Below are 20,328 nucleotides of genomic sequence, written 5' to 3' on the forward strand. Positions count from 1 at the left end.
GACACAATTACACAACATCAATGGCGTCAATACTCTTGTTCTCTAAGTGTCTGGACATTTGTCTGCATCCTCTTCCTCTTTGGTCCTTTACCCTGTTCACCTCTGGTAACAGATCCTTAGTGACAACCAAATGGGAACATTCCCCATCTTACATGACTCACAAATAAGCATTTATTCGTGTTACAAAACATGTTAAATGCCAGGACAAGGACTTCTGCTTGAGCTGACACTGATACAACCACTTTCTCACCCAGTGACTCATCAATGAAAGTGGCCAAGACTGACTGACCATAACCCGAAAGCCTCCCCCTCCCAGCCATCCCCTCCAAAAGACGACCACAAGGCCCTGAAGATCAAAGGCATCGGCCCTTAAAATGGCATCAACACTTCTCTGTAATCCTTCCCCATGTTTCAGGCTGAGGTGAAGCCCAGCGAATACAATCCCCTACGTGATGGAGAGGAGGTTTTATGGACATAGAGCAAGCAACGCCCCCCCACCCACCCCCTCCCCACCCTCATTAGAATGGACAAAGACACACTCGCACGGGTCACCACTACAAGTGGACACACAGTTGAGAGTTGAGATTGGAATGCATTAACATGGTGGATGGGGGCAGGGTGGGAGCAAGGAAGACCACAATGACGATGACAAAGCATGACATGGATGGCAGAATGAAGTGAGTCACCGATTCACCGCCAAATGGTAACTCAGGAGGACAAGGAACAGAGGGGAGATGATGTGAATGTGACAAGGGAGAGGAGTATACACGGAGGAGAGAGAGAAGCAGAGGACCAAAAGAAGGAGGTGAAGGAGAGGAGGATGGAAAGAACAAAAACACAAGTGTAAGACGATGGTGATGATAAAGAGGAAGATCATGATGATGAGGAAGAATAAGGTGTATTCTATTAATGATTATGATTATAGGGGATATCCAACCATAGTTTTGAACCAGGAGGTTAAAATTTCACTGTGTGCCAACTGTGCTTAGGCAGCCAAAAGTGCACCCTGGCATGCTTTTTTGGCACATGCAACAAATCTCGCTCTGTGTTCCCCCTCCACCGAGGCCCGGGTGCCCCTGAGTTGTGTGGGGCGGCGTGCTCAGGTTACTGTGTGATCCGAGTCGACAGCCTCTAATGGCTGCGCGGGCATGTGGAGCGAGGCGCCGTCACTCTGATGTTCCCTAGCCCGTGCTGGCCCCGTGCAGATTGACAGCAGCGTTGATCTCAGATATGTGAACTGTATGCCAAGAGCGTGGTAGGTTTGTCGGGTTGGTTGATTCAAAGCTTAGGTTCCCTCGAGGATTGGGGGGGGGGTCCTCCCGTATTCTCCTCTCCTCCTATCTCCTCACATGCACACACACACACACACACACACACACACACACAACACACACACACACACACACACACACACACACACACACACACACACACACACACACACACACACACACACACACACACACACAGGGCCCATGTGTTTTTCACCCTGACTGGTCGTTTAGCTCACCACCAGGGCAAATGGGGAGTGAGCTGAAAGAGCTTGTAAAAAGGTCGCGTGAATAGCAGAGTGGCACCACTCAAGATTGCATGGCTGCTTGTAGCTGCATTATGTCAGCACTCTCATTTGGCAACATCACTAACCTAGGTATACCCAGAGCCATATAAAGGTATGGCTCTGGGTATACCCATACGAACCTTTAGCAAATTTGACATTTGCGCTGCAGGTCCGTCTGGCCAAGAGGCCATTGTACCCCATTTTCAATGTCCCTAAAACATGGGCATGCAAATACAATCGCTAATCCAGCATGGACGTGTATTTTTTTGGAATTGAGTAAAAAACTGCTTTTAAAACCTACAAGATTGCTGCACTTCTCAAATGATTTGGTAAGAGTTTAATGCACCGATTTAAGTTTAGTTTCACTGCTAGTTACGCCCCTGCTGGAAGTTGTAAGTCAATGAACCTTTTCCAGACCCACTCTCAATTGTAATTGAGAAGGTCTGCATGCTAACTAGGCTACAATTTTAAGGACTCCTCTGTCTGTACTCTGATTGACATAACACTTAACCTTATCTTTTAACATCAAATGGAAATTATGTTTTTCTCTAATTCAGACAATGTTATATGAAAATTCAGTTGGCAAGGATAATGGAAACACATTAACTGTGGGATTCATGTATGGAGTATATGAATAACTTTTTGCAGAAAATCCTCAATTAAACAAGCCTGATATTGCCAAAAAGTGTAATTTCTAAGGACATGAGGTTGTATCATTGCTGCAGAAGATGGCCATTCATCCCTGTCCTGTTAACAGATCCATTTTCAGGAGCTAACTTTATTTAGCTTCGTTTGTGCACTCTAGGTCCATTGACCCATAAGACAACTGCAGTCTCTATATCCAGTTAGGACTTTTCAGAAATCATCCAGTGCTAAAAGCGGGTGGATTCAATTACAAACTCATTTTATTAGGTTCTGCTAACGAGCCCAGTCATACCACATAGATGTTATTTTCTGCCTGGGCTCCACTGAAGCCTGACAGGCACAGGGCAGACCTGGCCTTCAGAGGACGCCGTTTACACATCATCAGGCGAAATGTCACAGGTTCACAAGTGCTCTACACGCATGTCCCCGAGACACACAGCAAAAGAAGAGCTTTGGAGGCAAAGGCAGCCACATCAGGAGCTTGATCAGTTGAAGAAGCTGAGGATGTTGAGATTTTTTTTACTACAAGATTTGGATTTAGGGCTCTAATAATTTTCAAAACTGTCTAACACAATGATTTGTTCTGTTCTATGTGTGTACTTCAAAAATTCAGAAATACAGTACATGAAACATAAACATTTTTGAAGCAGTTCAGTAAATGTTTTTTTCTCAGACTGGTTCTATGCATTTGAGATCTGGGTCACATGATCAACCCTCTTCATTTCACCATTGATTTCAGAATCCACTCATCTCAGAATGTTTAAAATGTGGTCCACAAGAATGCACAGATTTTCCTCAAGAAAAGTGACATGTCACAGTCTGTTCGGGCATAGACTAGAACTAGAAGGTTTCTGAGTTATGTTATGCACTTTGTGTCTTATCTACAAAATAATTACATATCCGCCCACTTATCTTGAAAAACAATATTGTTAATGGTCTGAAACATGATATTTGAGATATGAACCACAGCTCCATATTATGTAAATCTGACTTGTAAGCCTATCTATCATCAAATTCCAGAATAGCTGCTAAATTGTCTGTTTTTTTTTACAGAAGTCACGTGTTTAACAATTAAACAGGAAAAATATGCTTCATTAGTCTATTGAAGAAAAAGGACCAAGCAGAACAAATAAATCCACAAGTTTGTGAATGCAACGAATGCAAATAATACGTCACTTAGCCAATTTGATTATTCCACCACTAATCTTAGATTTCGTGTAGACTTTCATATCTTGGTACAGTGTTTTAAGTCAGTTCCCTGTGCCATAACCTCATCTGCCTATTGTCACCTATTGTTTTTGTAAGTGTATATAACTTTTCGCAGAGGGCACTTAATCAAATAAAGACTGGAAAAGCACATTTCTGTGAAAGGCTCACTGTGTGGACCTGCAAAAATGGAAGCGCTGTCATGTGCGTTCGCGCACATCTGACTCCGGTAATCTCATTCGTTTGCTGCATGTGCACTCAGGTGGGATTGAGTTCTCTTCTCCACCTTTGGACGGGACTCCAAAGTGCTGCATGCTCTTTTCCGCACACCTCTTTGTTAGTCCTTTTTTTTACCTCTGCGGGTTGTAAGTTTTTTATGTAAATAAAAAAAAAACTTACTTACTTCTTCAGCTACCTTCAGCTGTCCAGTCCACCGACGATGCCTCAACAGGGCTCCATGGCTCTTACTGGGAATCTCTGTGCCCCGGGTGCCTCAAACTCCGGATACAACACTAACCCAGTGATCACACAAACAGACAACAGGGACCGATGGAGCAAAAAGATGGATTTCCTTTTATCCGTCATTGGCTTCGCTGTAGATCTGGGAAATGTCTGGAGATTTCCATACATATGTTATCAAAATGGTGGTGGTAAGTTTTATTTTAAATCATTCAGAAGTCAACATGTCGTGGTACTTTTAGGAATACCGGGTATCGATTTAATGTCCTTAAAAGGTTGTTTTCTCTGTCATCATATTAATACCAAATTGGAAGATAACAGAAGAGTTTCGATCTAACACCAGCAGCTATCCATGGTCCTGAATGGCAAAAACGCAACGACAGGAGCATGTCGATGAAAACGTGGGAAAAAAAACTCCCTAGGACACGACCTAAATTAATATATCCAGGGACAAGATCATTCAACAGAAAAAAATTTCATGTTGAATTAATACTCATAAGACATCTGTTTCGAGCATCCGTGTAATAATTTACCATTTGTACCAAATGTACCATTTACTGTCGCCATCATTTTCTAAATGAAGGCTAAACGGAAGTGTCACTTTTCCATATTATGAAAAATAATCTGGGATTGTCTGATATGTGATGGTCTTGCCTCCAGAAATGAGCTGTTTCAATAGTTTCTCAGGGCTCCACAGAAAATGTCTGCTCGTAAGTGAAAGATCCAACTTGGTGTTCTTAACTCCGGGAGACCATATTCCCAATTATAAATATTTGTTAATGAATGTGATTTTAATTTGACAAATTGCCCTGCCATCTAATTTGCATGAATAAGAATATGAACAGCCATCATTCCTTTTTGTGATTTAAGAATATCAGCAAGGTGTATGAGCAAAACTGCAAAGTGAATTACCAAAACCACATTATGCTGAGACACCTCCTGTCTCCTGCACTCTTATGGTCTTATCTTTCTAAGCACCCCTTCACACTACTCCCCTTCTCTCCCAACCCTTGAAATTGGATATAAAGGTTCCCATCCATAATAAAATGTCTGACAATGGTCTGAGGACAGAAAGAAAACGAAAAACTGCTATCCTCTTCACCATCACGATGACATAACCCTGGTCGGCGTATGATAATTCCCACCCCTCCGCAGGTGCGTTCCTCATCCCTTACATCCTCATGGCCATCTTTGGAGGAGTGCCTCTCTTCTACATGGAGTTGGCACTGGGACAGTTCCACAGGACAGGGGCCATCTCCATATGGAAACACATCTGCCCCATTTTTAAAGGTAGGCTACCTCATTTTGCATCTCTTAATGGTAATTTAAAGGTAGGCTACCTCATTTTGCATCTCTTAATAGTTGCTTTGGTCACTGCTGCTCATTATGGAGATAGACTCTGATGTTTGCCATTCATCAGATGCAGCTGAGAAGGCACTCTTCTCTCTCTGTCTCTCTGTCTCTCTCTCTCTCTCTCTCTCTCTCTCTCTGCATAGAGTTTGAACTGGAGAAAGTTCCGTTGGCTGCAGGGAGCAAATTGCATTTGCTCTGCTCACAACACTGTTTGTGCCATGAAACTGATACCAAAATCGTTGTTGATGTCAAAATCGTACTTGTCTCTTGTTCTTGTTCTTGCCTCACAGGGATAGGGTTTGCGATCTGCATCATCGCCCTGTACGTCTCGTTCTACTACAACACCATCATTGCCTGGGCCCTCTTCTATTTTTACTCGTCCTTCACCAGCACGCTGCCCTGGACCAGCTGCAACAACCCCTGGAACACAGAGAACTGCACCAACTACTTCGCGGGCAGCGTCAACTGGACCAACTACTCCCGCTCGCCCGCAGAGGAGTTCTACACGTAGGCGTGTGTGTGTCTGTGTGAGAGAGAGAGAGAGAGAGAGAGAAAGAGAGAGAGAGAGAGGGAGGGAAAGAGAGAGAGAGAAAGAGAATGTGTGTGTGTGTGTGTGTGTGTGTGTGTGTGTGTGTGTGTGTGTGTGTGGGTTGAAAGGAATGACACAAGTAGAAGCATTAAAAAGTGTTTATTATAATTGTTGTCCACTTAACTGAAGTTTTACATGGCAAAACTTTTTTTTACCATGGATCCAGGTGAATGAATTGGTGAATATACTGTATGAATTGCAGACATTCAGTACAGAGACACAAGCTCAGTGACTGCGTCTTGTGTTCAACAGGAGGAACGTACTGGAGATCCAGGACGCCGATGGGCTCCGCAACGTAGGGGGCATTCGCTGGCAGCTCACACTCTGCCTCTTCCTCATCTTCACCATCGTCTACTTCAGCCTCTGGAAGGGCGTGAAGACCTCAGGGAAGGTGAGTTCAGAGCCACCGGTTCTGCACTAAATTATAGGTGATGTATTTACTGTATATCTTATCAATCTATAATTGGAGTATTGCTCTACCTGTTAGGATACAAGAACTCTGGACCAATAAGAATCAAGCTCTCCTAATCAGACAACCAATAAGACTCAAGCTCTCCCAATCAGAGGACCAATAAGACTCAAGCATGTGTGTAGAGGTGTTTTTGGACAGTGCCTGTATGCCCATAGGTGGTGTGGGTGACCGCAACTCTGCCCTACGTGGTGCTCCTGATCCTGCTGGTCCGTGGGGCCACACTCCCAGGGGCCTGGAGGGGGGTCAAGTTCTACCTGCAGCCCAAGTGGGAGAAACTCCTGGAGACCAGCGTGAGTGGTATCTGCTCTGCACACACCAGTCCACTGTAGTCCACTCATCTGTGCCTAGAGTTGGGAACAGGTTTATTGCACACATCACAAATCAAAAGCACTATTGGAATGAATGTAAGCAGTGGTGTAGTCTAGTTAGTAGTAGTGGGTATACTGTGATGTAGTCTTGTTAGCTAGTGGGTATACTGTGATCAACCCCAAATGTTATTTCGTATCCTTGCCTATTTTAAGTGGGTATACTGAGATGGTGATGCTTTTTAAGTGGGTATACTGCGTAGTCCTGAGTATCATGTAGACTACATCACTGAATGTAAGCACTATAAAACAAGCTTGTATAAAATGGTAAAGCATACCAAAAGCACTATTAGCGTGTAGGGAAAGGAAAGGAAGCATCTACTGTGTTATTGTAACAGATATTTTAATTAATTACATTTATCTTAAAACCAAAAGAATAGCAAGCTTGGGGGCAAATCGGAAATAAAGATACAATAATAAATGCCATCCACTTACAGTATAAAGCGTCACACAAAAAAAATCTGTACGCATGAACCTGTCATGGTCCTAGACCTTAATAATACTCTTAAATATATAAATAACATGGGCAATGTATGCCACCATAATATGCACATGCACACACACTAGTATGTACAGTATATTGCTGTGTTACTGCTGCACGATGAGCCCTGTAGCTCATGGCTGTGCATGGACACCATGTTTGCCTTTCATGGGAGTGGAGATTAGATGCGTAAGTAAAGCTCAGGAAGCATAATGACATGCGTAATTAGTTTACTTTTGTTTTTTTCTCATCATCAAAGAAAGCCTCCACACCTCACACACACACACACACACACACACACACACATCCCCCTACACACACTGTCTTCATTTTCAAAAATTAGTATAGCTCTTCAGATCTCTTTGTGCTGTTTACTGTCAGTGGGAACAAATGTGTGATGTTTATTCAGTATTTCTTGGTCTCTCAGTTAGGATGTGGTCCAGTTAAACTTGGGGGATTTTTATATCCTTTATAATGCTGCTGATTCCTGTTGGAGAATTATTCATTTATAAAAGCCTCCATTTTATTTTAAGTTACCTTGTGTGTACGATTTGTACCTCTCATGTAAGTAAATATAATTAAAAGAAAGTTTGGTTTAAGACAAATGTTGGTCACTTAACACTTTGTATCCATATAATAAGTACACTGCATTAAAATATATTATTTCTTAAACCAAAGGCTGGACCTTTAGATTGTTTTCTTTTTAGATTGTGACTGAATGTGGTTAAAATGAAAATGAGTAAGTAAGTAAGTAAATTTAATTTATAGAGCACATTTAAAACAGTTTCCACTGACCAAAGTGCTGCACAGAGGATATGGCTAAAAAATAGGACATTTCTAACTCATTAATCATGAAATCAGAAAGATTTGTTGCCTTTTTAGGACATTTTGCATTCATCTCTTTGCAGGTGTGGGTAGACGCCGCCACGCAGATCTTCTTCTCATTGGGGCCTGGCTTTGGTGTCCTTCTTGCACTCTCCAGCTACAATTCCTTCACCAACAACTGCTACAGGTCAGTGGGCTCCCTGCTCTCGGACCTCATTATGTCCACCACAGAGGCACGACCTGTACAAATCCCGCTCGCCGCGTTCGTCGATTTATTTCCCATCACACCCCACCTATGTGCCCTGAGCAGCTCTTGTGTCACGTAAGTGTGGTGGGATTAAAGTCAGGAAGACAGGAAATTATGCAGATCCTTACGTGCTGCCTCCTGGTCTGATGTCTAACGGGGGGAGCAAGGTAATGACTATTTTTTTAATTCCCGCGCTATCTATAGCAGGCGTCATTCATTTCTATTCTGGTCTGTTGTCTGTACAAAGGAGGAAGAGACAAACACCCACCAAATCAGGCAGATTGGGCCAGTGAGCGGACTGGCCACACAACAGATGCCCTAAAACTCTCAAAGGCAAATGCAATTTGGAGAAAGAGTGATGATGACACATCTATGGAGACAAATGGGCCTATGGCCAGTCCAGAAGAATAAATGTCATTAAGCTTGCTACAATGCTGTGATTTTGCATGTGGTTAATGTAAATGCAACTGACCAGACACACACACACACACACACACACACACACATTCAAGGAAGTGCTCAGAATGAGCTTTGTAAGATATGAATGAACCCAATCATCCCGCTAACTGCCATTGCTGTTGGGAGGCTGTTGACCTGCTTCCTCTCAGTTTCTCCTAAAGGATCTGCCGGTCCTGGAAATGATGCGTTTACAGTCATACATCATTTCACATAATGATCATAATTTTTCCTGGAATTATGGACATTTTGGAATCAAACCCCAAAATATGTATGCAATATTCCTGTTTTCCCTAAATTTACTTAATGTCCTCTTGGCATGGGACTTACATAGAGGGAACTGAACCCTCATGAATGTTTCTAGATGTAATTTAGTGCAATGCAGACAGTTTGAATAGCCAATGTGCTTTAACTAACTTTAACTAGCTTTGACTAACTAACACTCTTGGGTTTTGTAGTATTGGTCTCAGCACCAAACCTCTGCTAGCTTATTTATTCTGCCAACATTTCTGCTGCTCTTGTCTGCTAAAAACAAACTAAATCTGATGTTGAGTACCCACACCTGATGGTATGGTGTACACGCCTGATAGTCAGTGATGTAGCAGCAGGTTACAAATGGATAAGTACATTGCAATTTAGAGAAACTGCTTGGACCAGCACAGCTGCATCTAATGCGCACATCTGGTGACTGTCACCTTAACATTATACCTAGTGTTCCTTTAATGCGATAGTGAAAGCAGATACTAATCCACAGAATCCATAGACTTGGAATTCTAATCATTCAAGATGTGAAACTGAGACATTCAAGGCATGAAACTCCTGCATACTATCTGTTTCACTTGTAATATTACATGCATTTATTATAAACAAATTTTCAGCCTATACTGACTTTCAGCAGATTATTTATTTTAACATGACAAAGTTCCCAATATTGCAAGTGAAACAGACAGCATGCTGGGGTTTCTCCGTTCAATGCCTGTTGACCTGTGGTTCACTCCAACACAGTCGACCTAAGAGGTGTGCAAAAATTGAGTTCTTTGAATAAATATTTAAGACATGGACATTACCAACTGTACTGTATATACAGCTTAAGACACATCAATGTGTTTTAAACATGTCCATTTGTTCTCGCTTTTCAATTTCCTGTGTTGTAGGGATGCCATAGTAACCAGTTTGGTGAACTGTTTTACCAGTATCATCTCTGGCTTTGTCATCTTCACCGTGCTGGGGTATATGGCACAGAGACGTGGATGCAATGTGGAAGATGTTGCAAAAGATACAGGTGACATTGCTTTGACTCTTGGAGTGTCAAATGAATCAATAAGAGAAGAGGCTTCATTTTGGATGACCATTGATTGTGAAAGTGATTTATTCCTAATTCCTGTAATTGCTTTTTTGCGAATGGCACAGTGTCATTCATTACGTAAAGTAAGGGAGAAGGAATCAGTTATAAAAGCAACTCTTTTTTTTTACATTTTCAGGACCGAGTTTGCTCTTCATCACTTACCCAGAAGCCATTGCAAATATGGAGGGCCAAACTTTTTTTGCCATTTTCTTTTTCATGATGATGATCACACTGGGGCTGGACAGTACGGTAGGAACAACGCTATCTAATAACAGGAACACAACGAGAATCAGAATAATAATATTAGACACTTTGTGTATGTTTCTATAACCAGTTGTTTGTAAAATAACTTTTGAAATAACAGTTCCTCTTCCTTGTGTACACACAAAGTCATGTTGTCTGATTTGTAAACTACATTGTATATATTTCCTTGTAATGAATAGAATGAATGGAATGCATAATGAACTGTAGTGAGTTAACAATGAACATTGTCTTGATAGCACCTGGCAGCAGCAGCCTGAACATGCACATTTCTAACCTGTGCAGAATTTAAGAATTCTATCCCAAGCCTGTCTGTTCCTCCTCATCTCACAGTTCGGGGGGCTGGAGGCCATCATCACGGCCGTCATGGACGAGTACCCAGACTATCTGTCCCAGCGACGGGAGCTGTTCGTCCTCGTCCTTGTCGTGGTGTGCTTCACGGGCTCTCTCAGCACCCTTACTCATGTAGGTTTAAAAGCCCCTCAGCCCCCTCTGCAGACATGTGCTAGCATTGGTGAACTGGGGACATACCTTATGTTTGGCAGAGCTCGAGGTCCACACCATTTTATAGAACATTTTAAACAACAGAGGTTGTGCATTACGGTTAAAGAAGAGAACTAAAAATAATACTAATGGACAGGAGCCATGGAACATCCACGCATACACTACGTACTGTAAATAGTGCATTATAGTAAATATAGTATATAGTATAGTTATTCACTATATATAGTGCACTAAGCAGTGAAAGAGTGCATGTTCTGAACAGAGGGACAGAGTTGCGTTCAGTGTTTCCCAAACATCATATTGGACAGAGGAGATCCTAACACTACCATAAGAAATATAAAGGAAATAATTAGTCAGATATAGGAAATAAAGAGTCAGAATTAACTCATAATTTTACTTATGGATCTACTACCCTACCGGGATCCTACTCTAGTGTTAATTTAACATTTTTTGAAAACAGTCTAGCTGTTTCATGTACTCCATGAAAAAGGACAGAAAGCATCTGGATTGATGATTAATGGTTGTTTTGACAGGGGGGTGCTTATGTTGTGAAATTGCTGGAGGAGTTTGGGGTTGGCTGCTCCATCATTGCAGTTGGTTTCCTGGAGGCCATTGCTGTTTCCTGGTTCTATGGTGAGTTCATTTGTGTTGTTCAACCATTTCCACTTCATTCAATAACAATACATTAATCATGAAGAAATCACATTATCCTGAATTACAGTTTGAAAAAAACATTACTTTTGTAAAACACAAGATGTTTGTTTTTATTGTTCAATGGTGTGTTTTTGAATTTCACTTTATTTTTGTGCTGCTGTTTCAGGTATCCAGAGGTTCAGTAATGACATCAAGTCCATGTTGGGTTACAGCCCTGGGTTGTTTTGGAAGGTCTGCTGGGTAGCCATCAGCCCTGCCTTTCTGGCTGTAAGTTGAAACAAAAGACTTCACAAGAAAGCAAGAAAACACACAGACACACGCAGGCTCACACGCACGCACACTCTCTCTCAAACACACACACAAACATGCATGCACGCACGCACGCACGCACACACACACACACACACACACACACATCCCCTACACACACTGTCTTCATTTTCAAAAATGAGTATAGCTCTTCAGATCTCTTTGTGCTGTTTACTGTCAGTGGGAACAAATGTGTGATGTTTATTACACACACACACACACACACACACACACACACACACACACACACACACACACACACACATACTCTGTCTTCATTAGTTGTCTGAAAACAGAGAACTCTGGAGTTGCTCTCTGTAAATAGCAGCCAGGGTTTAGCATGTCATTGAATAGCAGATATGAAAAGCATTTTGGAGTGAAGTTATTCAGCTTATTAGTTCAGAAACCTAGACTAGACTACAATGAATAATCCCACTGGGAATGGACTTAATCTCTTAAATCACTTCTATTCAAAAGGTGTTCTGTGACAAATTTAAATATGATCCTTCTTCATTTAAGAACTGAGCAAGGTAATCCTGTTAATGTATTTGCACACATAAACATCATGTCCAAGGCTCAGTAAATATGAATTGCGAATTGCAGTGTTATGCGAATTGCAGTGTTATTGCATGATGCATCGCAGGTATCTGCTTTACCCAGACTTCTGAACAGCGCAGTGACAATCATTCACCGGAATGTTATACATACAAAGATGTGCAAAACCAAACTTCTCTGTTCCATAAGCGCCTTATCCAAACTTGGAATAACCAGTACCCTAAAGTCCATGTCAACATAAAGAATTTAAGTATCGTGAGAAATCTCATTTCTACTACAAACATAACAACTTGTGCATTAAAATCAGAAATGATCCCACAAGAAAAGGTATTGTTTATACAGTGCCTATAAAAAGTCTAAAGTTGACTAAAAAGAGGAAAAAAATCATCTTTTGGACATCATCACATGCTAAGACCAGCCTAGAGATGACTCTTTTACAGTCTAAGGATCCAGTCATCAAGAACACTGCCCCTACAATTAAAACAGGTCAAAAGTGGAATCCACGGGAAGCAGTGAAACATGCTCAAGGTGCATTGCAACATCGGGATATTGTTGGGTAGATGCAGAATGGAAGAGCGGGGCTTGGACTTGGTACCCGTGGGAAAGCATGATAAAGTTCCCTTGGCCATTGGAATTAAAATAACCCCACATCATCACATACCCTTTACCATATCTCATGATTGGCATGGGGTACTTTCCGTAGATAATCTATCAATGCAAATCAAACCAACTATTAGACTAACTGAAATAAAACCATCCTAATCTCTAGGTATGTTGAAGGGTATGTGATGATGTGGGGTTATTTTAATTCCAAAGGCCAAGGCCAAGGAAACTTTATCAGGATGTATAGTACCCTGGATCCATGAAATAACTGGCCTTTAAAAATAAACATCTGCCTGCTTCTATGGGAATTTAACATAGGGATATGAATACTTATGCACCCTGTATTTTAATGAAAAACATTTATTCATTTACAATACATTATTCATTCACAAAGAAAATTGGTGTCCTTAAAGGTTGGATTTTTCCTCATTTTTTAAATTAAGGCATTAAGATCCATTTCCAAAAGATGATTTGTTTTATTCCTCTTTTTAGTCAACTTACTTTTTATAGACACTGTGTCTATAGTTTGGTAAACATTTTTGAATTTTGCCAGAATGTTTCGTTGAGTTCATTGTCATTTTATCACTCATTCTGACTAACGCAGTCCTAAAAAAACATTTTAGTTTTAGAGGCCTGTCTGTGATACAGGAGAAATGACCCAACAGTTGGCAAGTAAGGCATGTTCTGTGATCAAAGTGTAGCGTTTTCTTCATCTGAAACATTATACATACTGATAATTGCAGTGCAAGAATATTTGGTTTTCTATAGAGAGTCATTTATGGTCATTTTTCCACATAGGTGTGTGGTATGCCTAACTTCTCCTTCATGGCCATCCTTATTGCCTTTTCTAGATCATCATTTTTGCCCCTGTTCATATTCCCAAATCCTATCTGTGGAAATGTCAATTCTATTGCCCTGCATAATTTAATATTCCAGCCTCCACTTTGCATATATGTTTTCTAATTTCCCCTTGATAAACCACTGTTGAAAGGGCTGACATTTTCACTATGAGCTTTCTGTCACACTCATGGAAGAATAAAAAAAGATCAAATATGTTTACTCTCAGCCTGCAGCCAACACACACATTGACAAACACCCGATGTGATTTCTCTTGGGTGCTCCATGATTGTTAAAAAATGCTGCCTTTGCATATTGTGTAGACAAAAGCCATATGTCTTATGAGAGATGGCGAGGGGAACATGGGCTTCTATAAATGTCGGGAACATGTTTGGGGAAGCTATTCTACAATTTTGTTTTGGAAGAACCCCATTTGTGTTCATGATTCATGTGTCCCTTTGGCTAAAAGTGCAATTCTGACAGAGAGAAAACATTCAAAAACCTTCCAAAATACAGAGTGTGTGTGAACGATTTTACCTGTGATATGCAATTATGTGATGTGATATTTTGCAGGTATTGTATATTGTATACAAGGATACAAGGAAGTTTATTGTCACATGCATATAGTTACTGGAAGTAAGAAATGCAGTGAAATTATGTCTGGTGTCAGCCTATTTGTGCATTTAAAGTCAATACAATCCTCTGTGTATATTGAGCTAAGATACCTAGAAAGCCTATATTGATTTTTGTAAAGCTAAATTAATTTGGCCAATATTGAATAGCTTTTAATTTTGTAGCTAAAATAGATGAAATCCCTAAGCCCTAACACGTTCTCCCCTCTTTCCCCTAGTATATTATAGTGAGTTCACTACTCAACCCTCAGCCCCTTACCCTCTTTGACTACAAGTACCCTGGCTGGACCATCTCTGTGGGATATATGATTGGCGCCTCTTCCTTTATGTGGATTCCCATTTACATTGTTTACAAGCTGGCTTGGACTCCTGGATCTCTGAAGCAGGTGAGATTTTAATATTTTCATTGACATTAATGTGTTAAAGTGTTGGAGGGTATCCTGACAGGTGAGTGTGCTGGGAAATTATTGGTTTGACAGAAAAAAAGATGAATGGGAAAACTAAGTGAATTGATTATATAAAAAAGTATTTGATTGTGATATTGTGAAACCCTGACATTTGTTTTTGTTTGTTTTCCAGCGCCTTGCAATATGTTTGAATCCAGAACAGACATTACCTGATCTCCACGCAGATGCCCTTGGCATGGCCCCTGTCCCATAGTACCGTCCAGCACCGGGCAGTACCAGACATTCTCCTGGGTCTCTACATGAGACATCAAAGCATTAAGATATAGCATACATATCACATAATTAATTCAGGCTACATGGACTAAAAAATAGAAGAATTTTAAGATGTCAAGTTTTCTAAAATCTTTACTTAAATCCAATGAAGACAATGAAATTACATTTGTCAAAAAACCTAGTGTTTCACCTCAGGTTTAAAAGTCTATTTTGACATGCAAGAAAGGTGCCGCAAAAGATGCAGTAAGAAAAGATCAACATTATTTCTTTACCAAATGTTATTAAGCCGTTTTAGAGTGAACTCAAAATTGAAGTATTCCATATAATCATTTTTGAGGACAAATTTTGTAAACTGAATTTTGATGTATTATGTTAGATGTGTCAACTAAACTAAGATTATATTATGTGCGCAATTCTGTGTCTAAAACACTGATCATATGTATGAGAACACTTATAAATGTCATGATTCGGTTTTTTGGAGGGCTTAATTTAAGGTACTGTAGTAAACCTGGTCCCTAAAAATCTGGTCCCAAAAATCATCTCTTAATAAGATATACTATATCCATACTATACCACATGTATATTGAATATGAAGACAATTGAAGATAAGCAAACGTCAGTGTAAAACTTGAAAGTGTCCACTTCAAGCACTTGCCAAAAACAACTCCTAAATTGTTTGGTTCTGATGTAAAGACCAAATTATATGGGTTGTAGTCTTACTTCAATGTTGTTGAAGATTTCTTTGTGTATCTTCATGGAAATTACAACATGACAAATTTGAGAGTCGGGGAAATACAAGAGCATATTTTAAGTCTGATCCTATGCATGCATGTTGACATAGGATAAGGATTCCCTATAAATGACATGCCAGTGAGAAGATTACCTCATCATTAACAACATATAAATATGTCCACTCTATTACCCTTTCCCTGTTATTGAAACAAAAATGTTATTGTTTTCTGCCTTAAATGATGTATTGTAGATATGTCAAATAATTATAGCCTACTGTCCATTGATATTTTGCCTCTCCAGACTTACACAACTATATTGCTATTTTCACTATGTCATTTCACTATGTAATTACATGAAAAGACTGTTTAAAGGTTCTTTTGTCAGTTCAGAAGATACTGTTACTTAATCTGAAAAGCCAAGCATGTATTTAAGATTAATATATGTTCAATTGTATGATGAATCAAACTCTTGCTAACTATGGATGCATACTTTACGTAAAAATATATGAATGTGTTGTGTGAGAGGAGAAGTTTAATATGTGTGTAAAGTATGTTGTGATTTTAAAAATTCCCTTCGTTAAATAAGAAATAAAATGAAACAAAATCAAACAGAATTTCTAATGACCGAGGACATGAACACAGAACATGCATCTGTTGTCATACTTTTCCAGAGAGCAAAATACACACTAACATACATCTCCCTAACAGTTGTATTGAATCCTGATGTAGATACATTTACACTTGATGTTGACAACTGCTAGTTCTCCCTCTCTCTCTCTGCTCTGGGATTCTGCACTGTGGACACTTGAGGAGCGCTCTTAATTAACATGTTGTTTTGCATCAAGCAGCTCAACCCATAGTGCATCAATTTACAACGGGAGAAAAAAAGAAAGAGGAGAGAGAGAGAGAGAGAGAGAGAGAGAGAGAGAAAGAGAAAGAGCAGCTCGGCTTTAATGCTTTAATGAGATGTTTTATTAAAGAGCAGCCCCCTCAGTTACTGGCCTGATCACACCGGGCATCGGTGGACAGGACCAAGGGCCTCAGGTATGGGGGTCAGGGTCCATAAAGGAGATAATGTAATCCCTTATTGAGCTACTTGTGATCAAAGCCCTTTGTGGTAGCAGGAGCAGCATAGGGAGCCTACCTCTGTCTCTGCCACAGGGGAGCCACATGAAAGGACAGGGATCTCAATGGATTCAGGTCCTTCTTCATTATCTACACCAGTAAATGGCTGTGGCGGCCCTGGCTGCTTGCTGCCACACAGATGTATCAGTCCTTAGTCCTGGGATGCACATGATGGGATAAAGATGAACTGGGACCTCAAACAATACATGGCATAATCATGGAGTGGAGTGTTATCACTGGATGATTGAAATACCACTGTCACTTCCTCATTTATCATGCAGTAGCCTAAAGTGGGATGAAGACATTAGGGGTGATTATATTATTAATACTAGTGGATTAAAACGGGATATTCAGAATTTACATGTGAAACATTATAAACCAGATTGCTTTTGGAAAAAATATATAATTTGGACAACAAATTGGTTGTTGTATCTGTATCACATAAAGGTTTTTATTTAGCTTGTTATTTATTTTTATACTCGCCAGTCATAGGGCTTCCTACCTGCCTGGTATGGGGCGTTTTAATCTTGAACAAGGTTGGCTTTAGGACCCAGGGCAACAAAACATGTCAATATCTTCCAGTGCTCCTCCTGAGCGCTCCGCAGCCTTCCGACCTACCCGCGCACATCGTTTGGAATGCCGAACCTGCTCGTTGTGTAACCTAAACGATGTTTCAAATGTCTCCTAACACACTATTTCCTCTCTTATTTCTATCCACCATTTGTAGCGTTGTGAACGGTCAACTGGGAGAATCTAGGCTGAGCGAAAGACCTTACGTCGTGTTTCAAAATCAAAATCTGGGTAAGGTAACGTTAGCACCGGAAACAGCAGTGCGCTGATTTGACTATAGGCCCATTCCGAAGATAATATTAGGGCGAAACTCTGATCTGAAATGATCTCAAAATCAACATTTACTCTGTCTTTGACAATGACCTTATGATTGTTCTGTGTTGTTTTACAGTTCTGCTCGTGAGTGTGTTTTCCGTTCTGCTGGTGGTGATGATCATCATGGCAGTGTGTGTTTACAAACCTGTGCGTCGACGGTGAAACAGGCTGCCATGCAGGAAGCATCATTTTGACACTGGAGGACACAATAAAGTGAGGGACAATCGAAGTGGTTCACTCAACCAAAGATCTTTGACTCAACCTCGCCTCTGTGTTTTGCGGAGTTCTGTTTTTGGAACGAGTGGACATTAGACTATCAAATGAATAAAAGCAAGGCTAGGCTTACATTTCCCTTGCCTTAGTTAAGCCATAATAATGAAATCAAAAATGGGATCAATTGGTTTTACAAGTGTAAGTTTTGCCCACTTTCATTCAGTTTGGCCTACCCTAGCATTAATGTAGGCCTAATTTGATATCCTTTTGTTGTTTCCTTTGAAAGATGTGAGATATTCACTCTAAGTCTAACACTAGGGTAGCGATAGCCTAATGCAGAATATAGGATAGGTTTCTGTCATTTTATTTGCCAGAACTCTTATGCTGCTGCTGTCTCATATCTTTATTTCCTAATTTGTGCACTTTCACTACTTTGCAAGAAGAATGTAGCCTACCTGATATTTATCACTGTCTTATTTTGGTTTAAATATTTATTGTTCAAGGTTTATTTTTTTTATTTATTTATGAATACCTTGTGTTTTGGTGGAATAAATTGGTGCAATAAATTTTGGATGTGTAAGACATTGGTATTTAAGTTATTTTCTATATCACTCAGTATCAGCAAGTTAGTGAGTGAGTAGTCCACTGTAACACCCACCAACGTAATAAACCACCAACGCAATAAAAATCTGCATGTTTTAAACCCACCAACATAATAACTTCCCACCAACGTAATAATTTCCCACAAACATAAAAACCCAATGATTATTACATTTGCAGGAAGTTATCACGTTGGTGGGAAGGTTACAAGACACCCCCAAAAAAGCATAATCATGAAATAGTAGAAATAATAAGGAAATAGGCCTGATAGTCTTTTCTCAACTGATATGAATGTCGCTGTGTGTGGTGAAGAACATGCTCCTAACTTTTCAATCATAGTTAATTTCTTTTGTCAACCTGGACCCTAAATGACATGGATACAATTACAAGTGCTCGACTGAATATTTACTGGGCAGACAGGAAAACTTCAGCATAGGTACAGTATTTCCATTTAAAGCGAGCATCACAGAGGACTGGCTGTCTCTCAGCAATCAACTGAATCGTGGGACAATCCTGTTATCTTTTATGGACAGTAGGAACACTTGACCTTTTACCTCCATATGTTAATATGCTGCATTATGTGTGTGTGTCTGAATGTTGCTAAAAAGGAGAACATGGCAACTGTGGTGCAAATGAACCTTCTAACGGTCAGGTGGGTTCCCACGGGTCCTGAAAAGCCGTGAGAATTTATGAAAATGAGGGGTAATTCTGTCAGAAAAGGCCATTTTATGAAGGTGTGGAGACATTGTCTCTTACAGTGTACAGTACATGGTTCAAACTGGTTAACGTTACAACATTATTCTGAAGGACCACTTTCATTTATTTTTCCTGTATAGCTGAGAGGTTTCCTGAAACCTACAAATAACTGAACTACACAAACTAGTCATGTTTCTCTTTGGCGAAGAAAGCTCAGCGCCGCCTGTACTTCCTGCGGAAACTCAGGCGAGCAAGTGCTCCACCAGCCATCATGACCACATTCTACCGAGGCACCATTAAGAGCATCCTCTCCAGCTGTATCGCTGTGTGGGGCGGAAGCTGCACTGAATACAACAGGAAAGCCCTGCAGCGCATAGTGAACACAGCTGGAAGGATTATTGGTGCTTCACTCCCCTCCCTGAAGGACATTTACACCTCCCACCTCACCCGTAAGGCGACCACAATTGTGAGTGATGCAAGTCACCCCGCTCACAATTTGTTTGATCAACTGCCCTCTGGGAAGAGGTACAGAAGCCTGCGCTCCCGCACCACCAGACTCACCAACAGCTTCATACACCAGGCTGTTAGGATGCTGAACTCTCTCCCCCCTCCACCCTCAGCTACATAACATCCTGGACTTTGGACCCACAATGGCTGCCTTGCACTACTCCACTTGCACTACTCCACTTGTACACTTGCACACTTTGCAACTTGTTGTTGTTGTCCTGTTGTCCTGAAAACACTTCTGAACACACTTCTGCTGCTCTTACATAACTTGCACCACTATGCCACTTGCATACTTAGGTCAAACATTTATTGGCCTGACTTTTGCACTATTATATTGACTGTCTGCACAATTGCACAATTTCAACTCAAATTATGCTGCTCATATTTTCTTCATTGTATGTGCCTTCTTATTTTTACTTTTTATATTGTTTACTTGAATGTTATGTTTGTCTGTAGACCTAATTAGTAAAATATGTCTTGTCTCCACCGTGGGATAGTAGGAAACGTAATTTCAATCTCTTTGTATGTCTTGACA

General features: G+C 40.5%; 1 protein-coding gene and 1 long non-coding RNA gene across 3 annotated transcripts; one reads left to right on the plus strand and one right to left on the minus strand.

The window, feature by feature from the left end:
• Positions 1-3,848: 3,848 nt before the first annotated feature.
• slc6a4b (solute carrier family 6 member 4b) lies at positions 3,849-15,016 on the plus strand. Its single transcript, XM_076269448.1, has 13 exons — positions 3,849-4,059; positions 5,024-5,158; positions 5,512-5,728; positions 6,063-6,201; positions 6,438-6,572; positions 8,037-8,140; positions 9,811-9,938; positions 10,138-10,250; positions 10,596-10,727; positions 11,300-11,399; positions 11,587-11,687; positions 14,575-14,742; positions 14,936-15,016. The coding sequence occupies exons 1-13, from the start codon at positions 3,849-3,851 to the stop codon at positions 15,014-15,016; spliced, it is 1,764 nt and encodes a 587-aa protein (XP_076125563.1).
• On the minus strand, positions 11,554-17,899 carry LOC143105491 (uncharacterized). Of its 2 annotated transcripts, none has more exons than XR_012983494.1 (4): positions 17,826-17,899; positions 16,912-17,049; positions 14,973-15,058; positions 11,554-11,685 (listed from the first exon to the last, which is right to left on the minus strand). It is a non-coding gene; the product is annotated as an uncharacterized LOC143105491 (long non-coding RNA). The 2 variants fall into 2 exon arrangements; XR_012983495.1 differs by lacking the exon at positions 17,826-17,899 and adding an exon at positions 17,395-17,561.
• Between the last annotated feature and the right edge of the window lie 2,429 nt (positions 17,900-20,328).

The sequence above is a fragment of the Alosa pseudoharengus genome, unplaced genomic scaffold, assembly GCF_046254945.1.
Source record: "Alosa pseudoharengus isolate Yale_2024_CS ecotype anadromous, Long Island Sound unplaced genomic scaffold, YU_APseudo_1.1 YU_APseudo_1.1_scf_6, whole genome shotgun sequence".
In the NCBI taxonomy this organism is placed as follows: Eukaryota; Metazoa; Chordata; class Actinopteri; order Clupeiformes; family Clupeidae; genus Alosa; species Alosa pseudoharengus.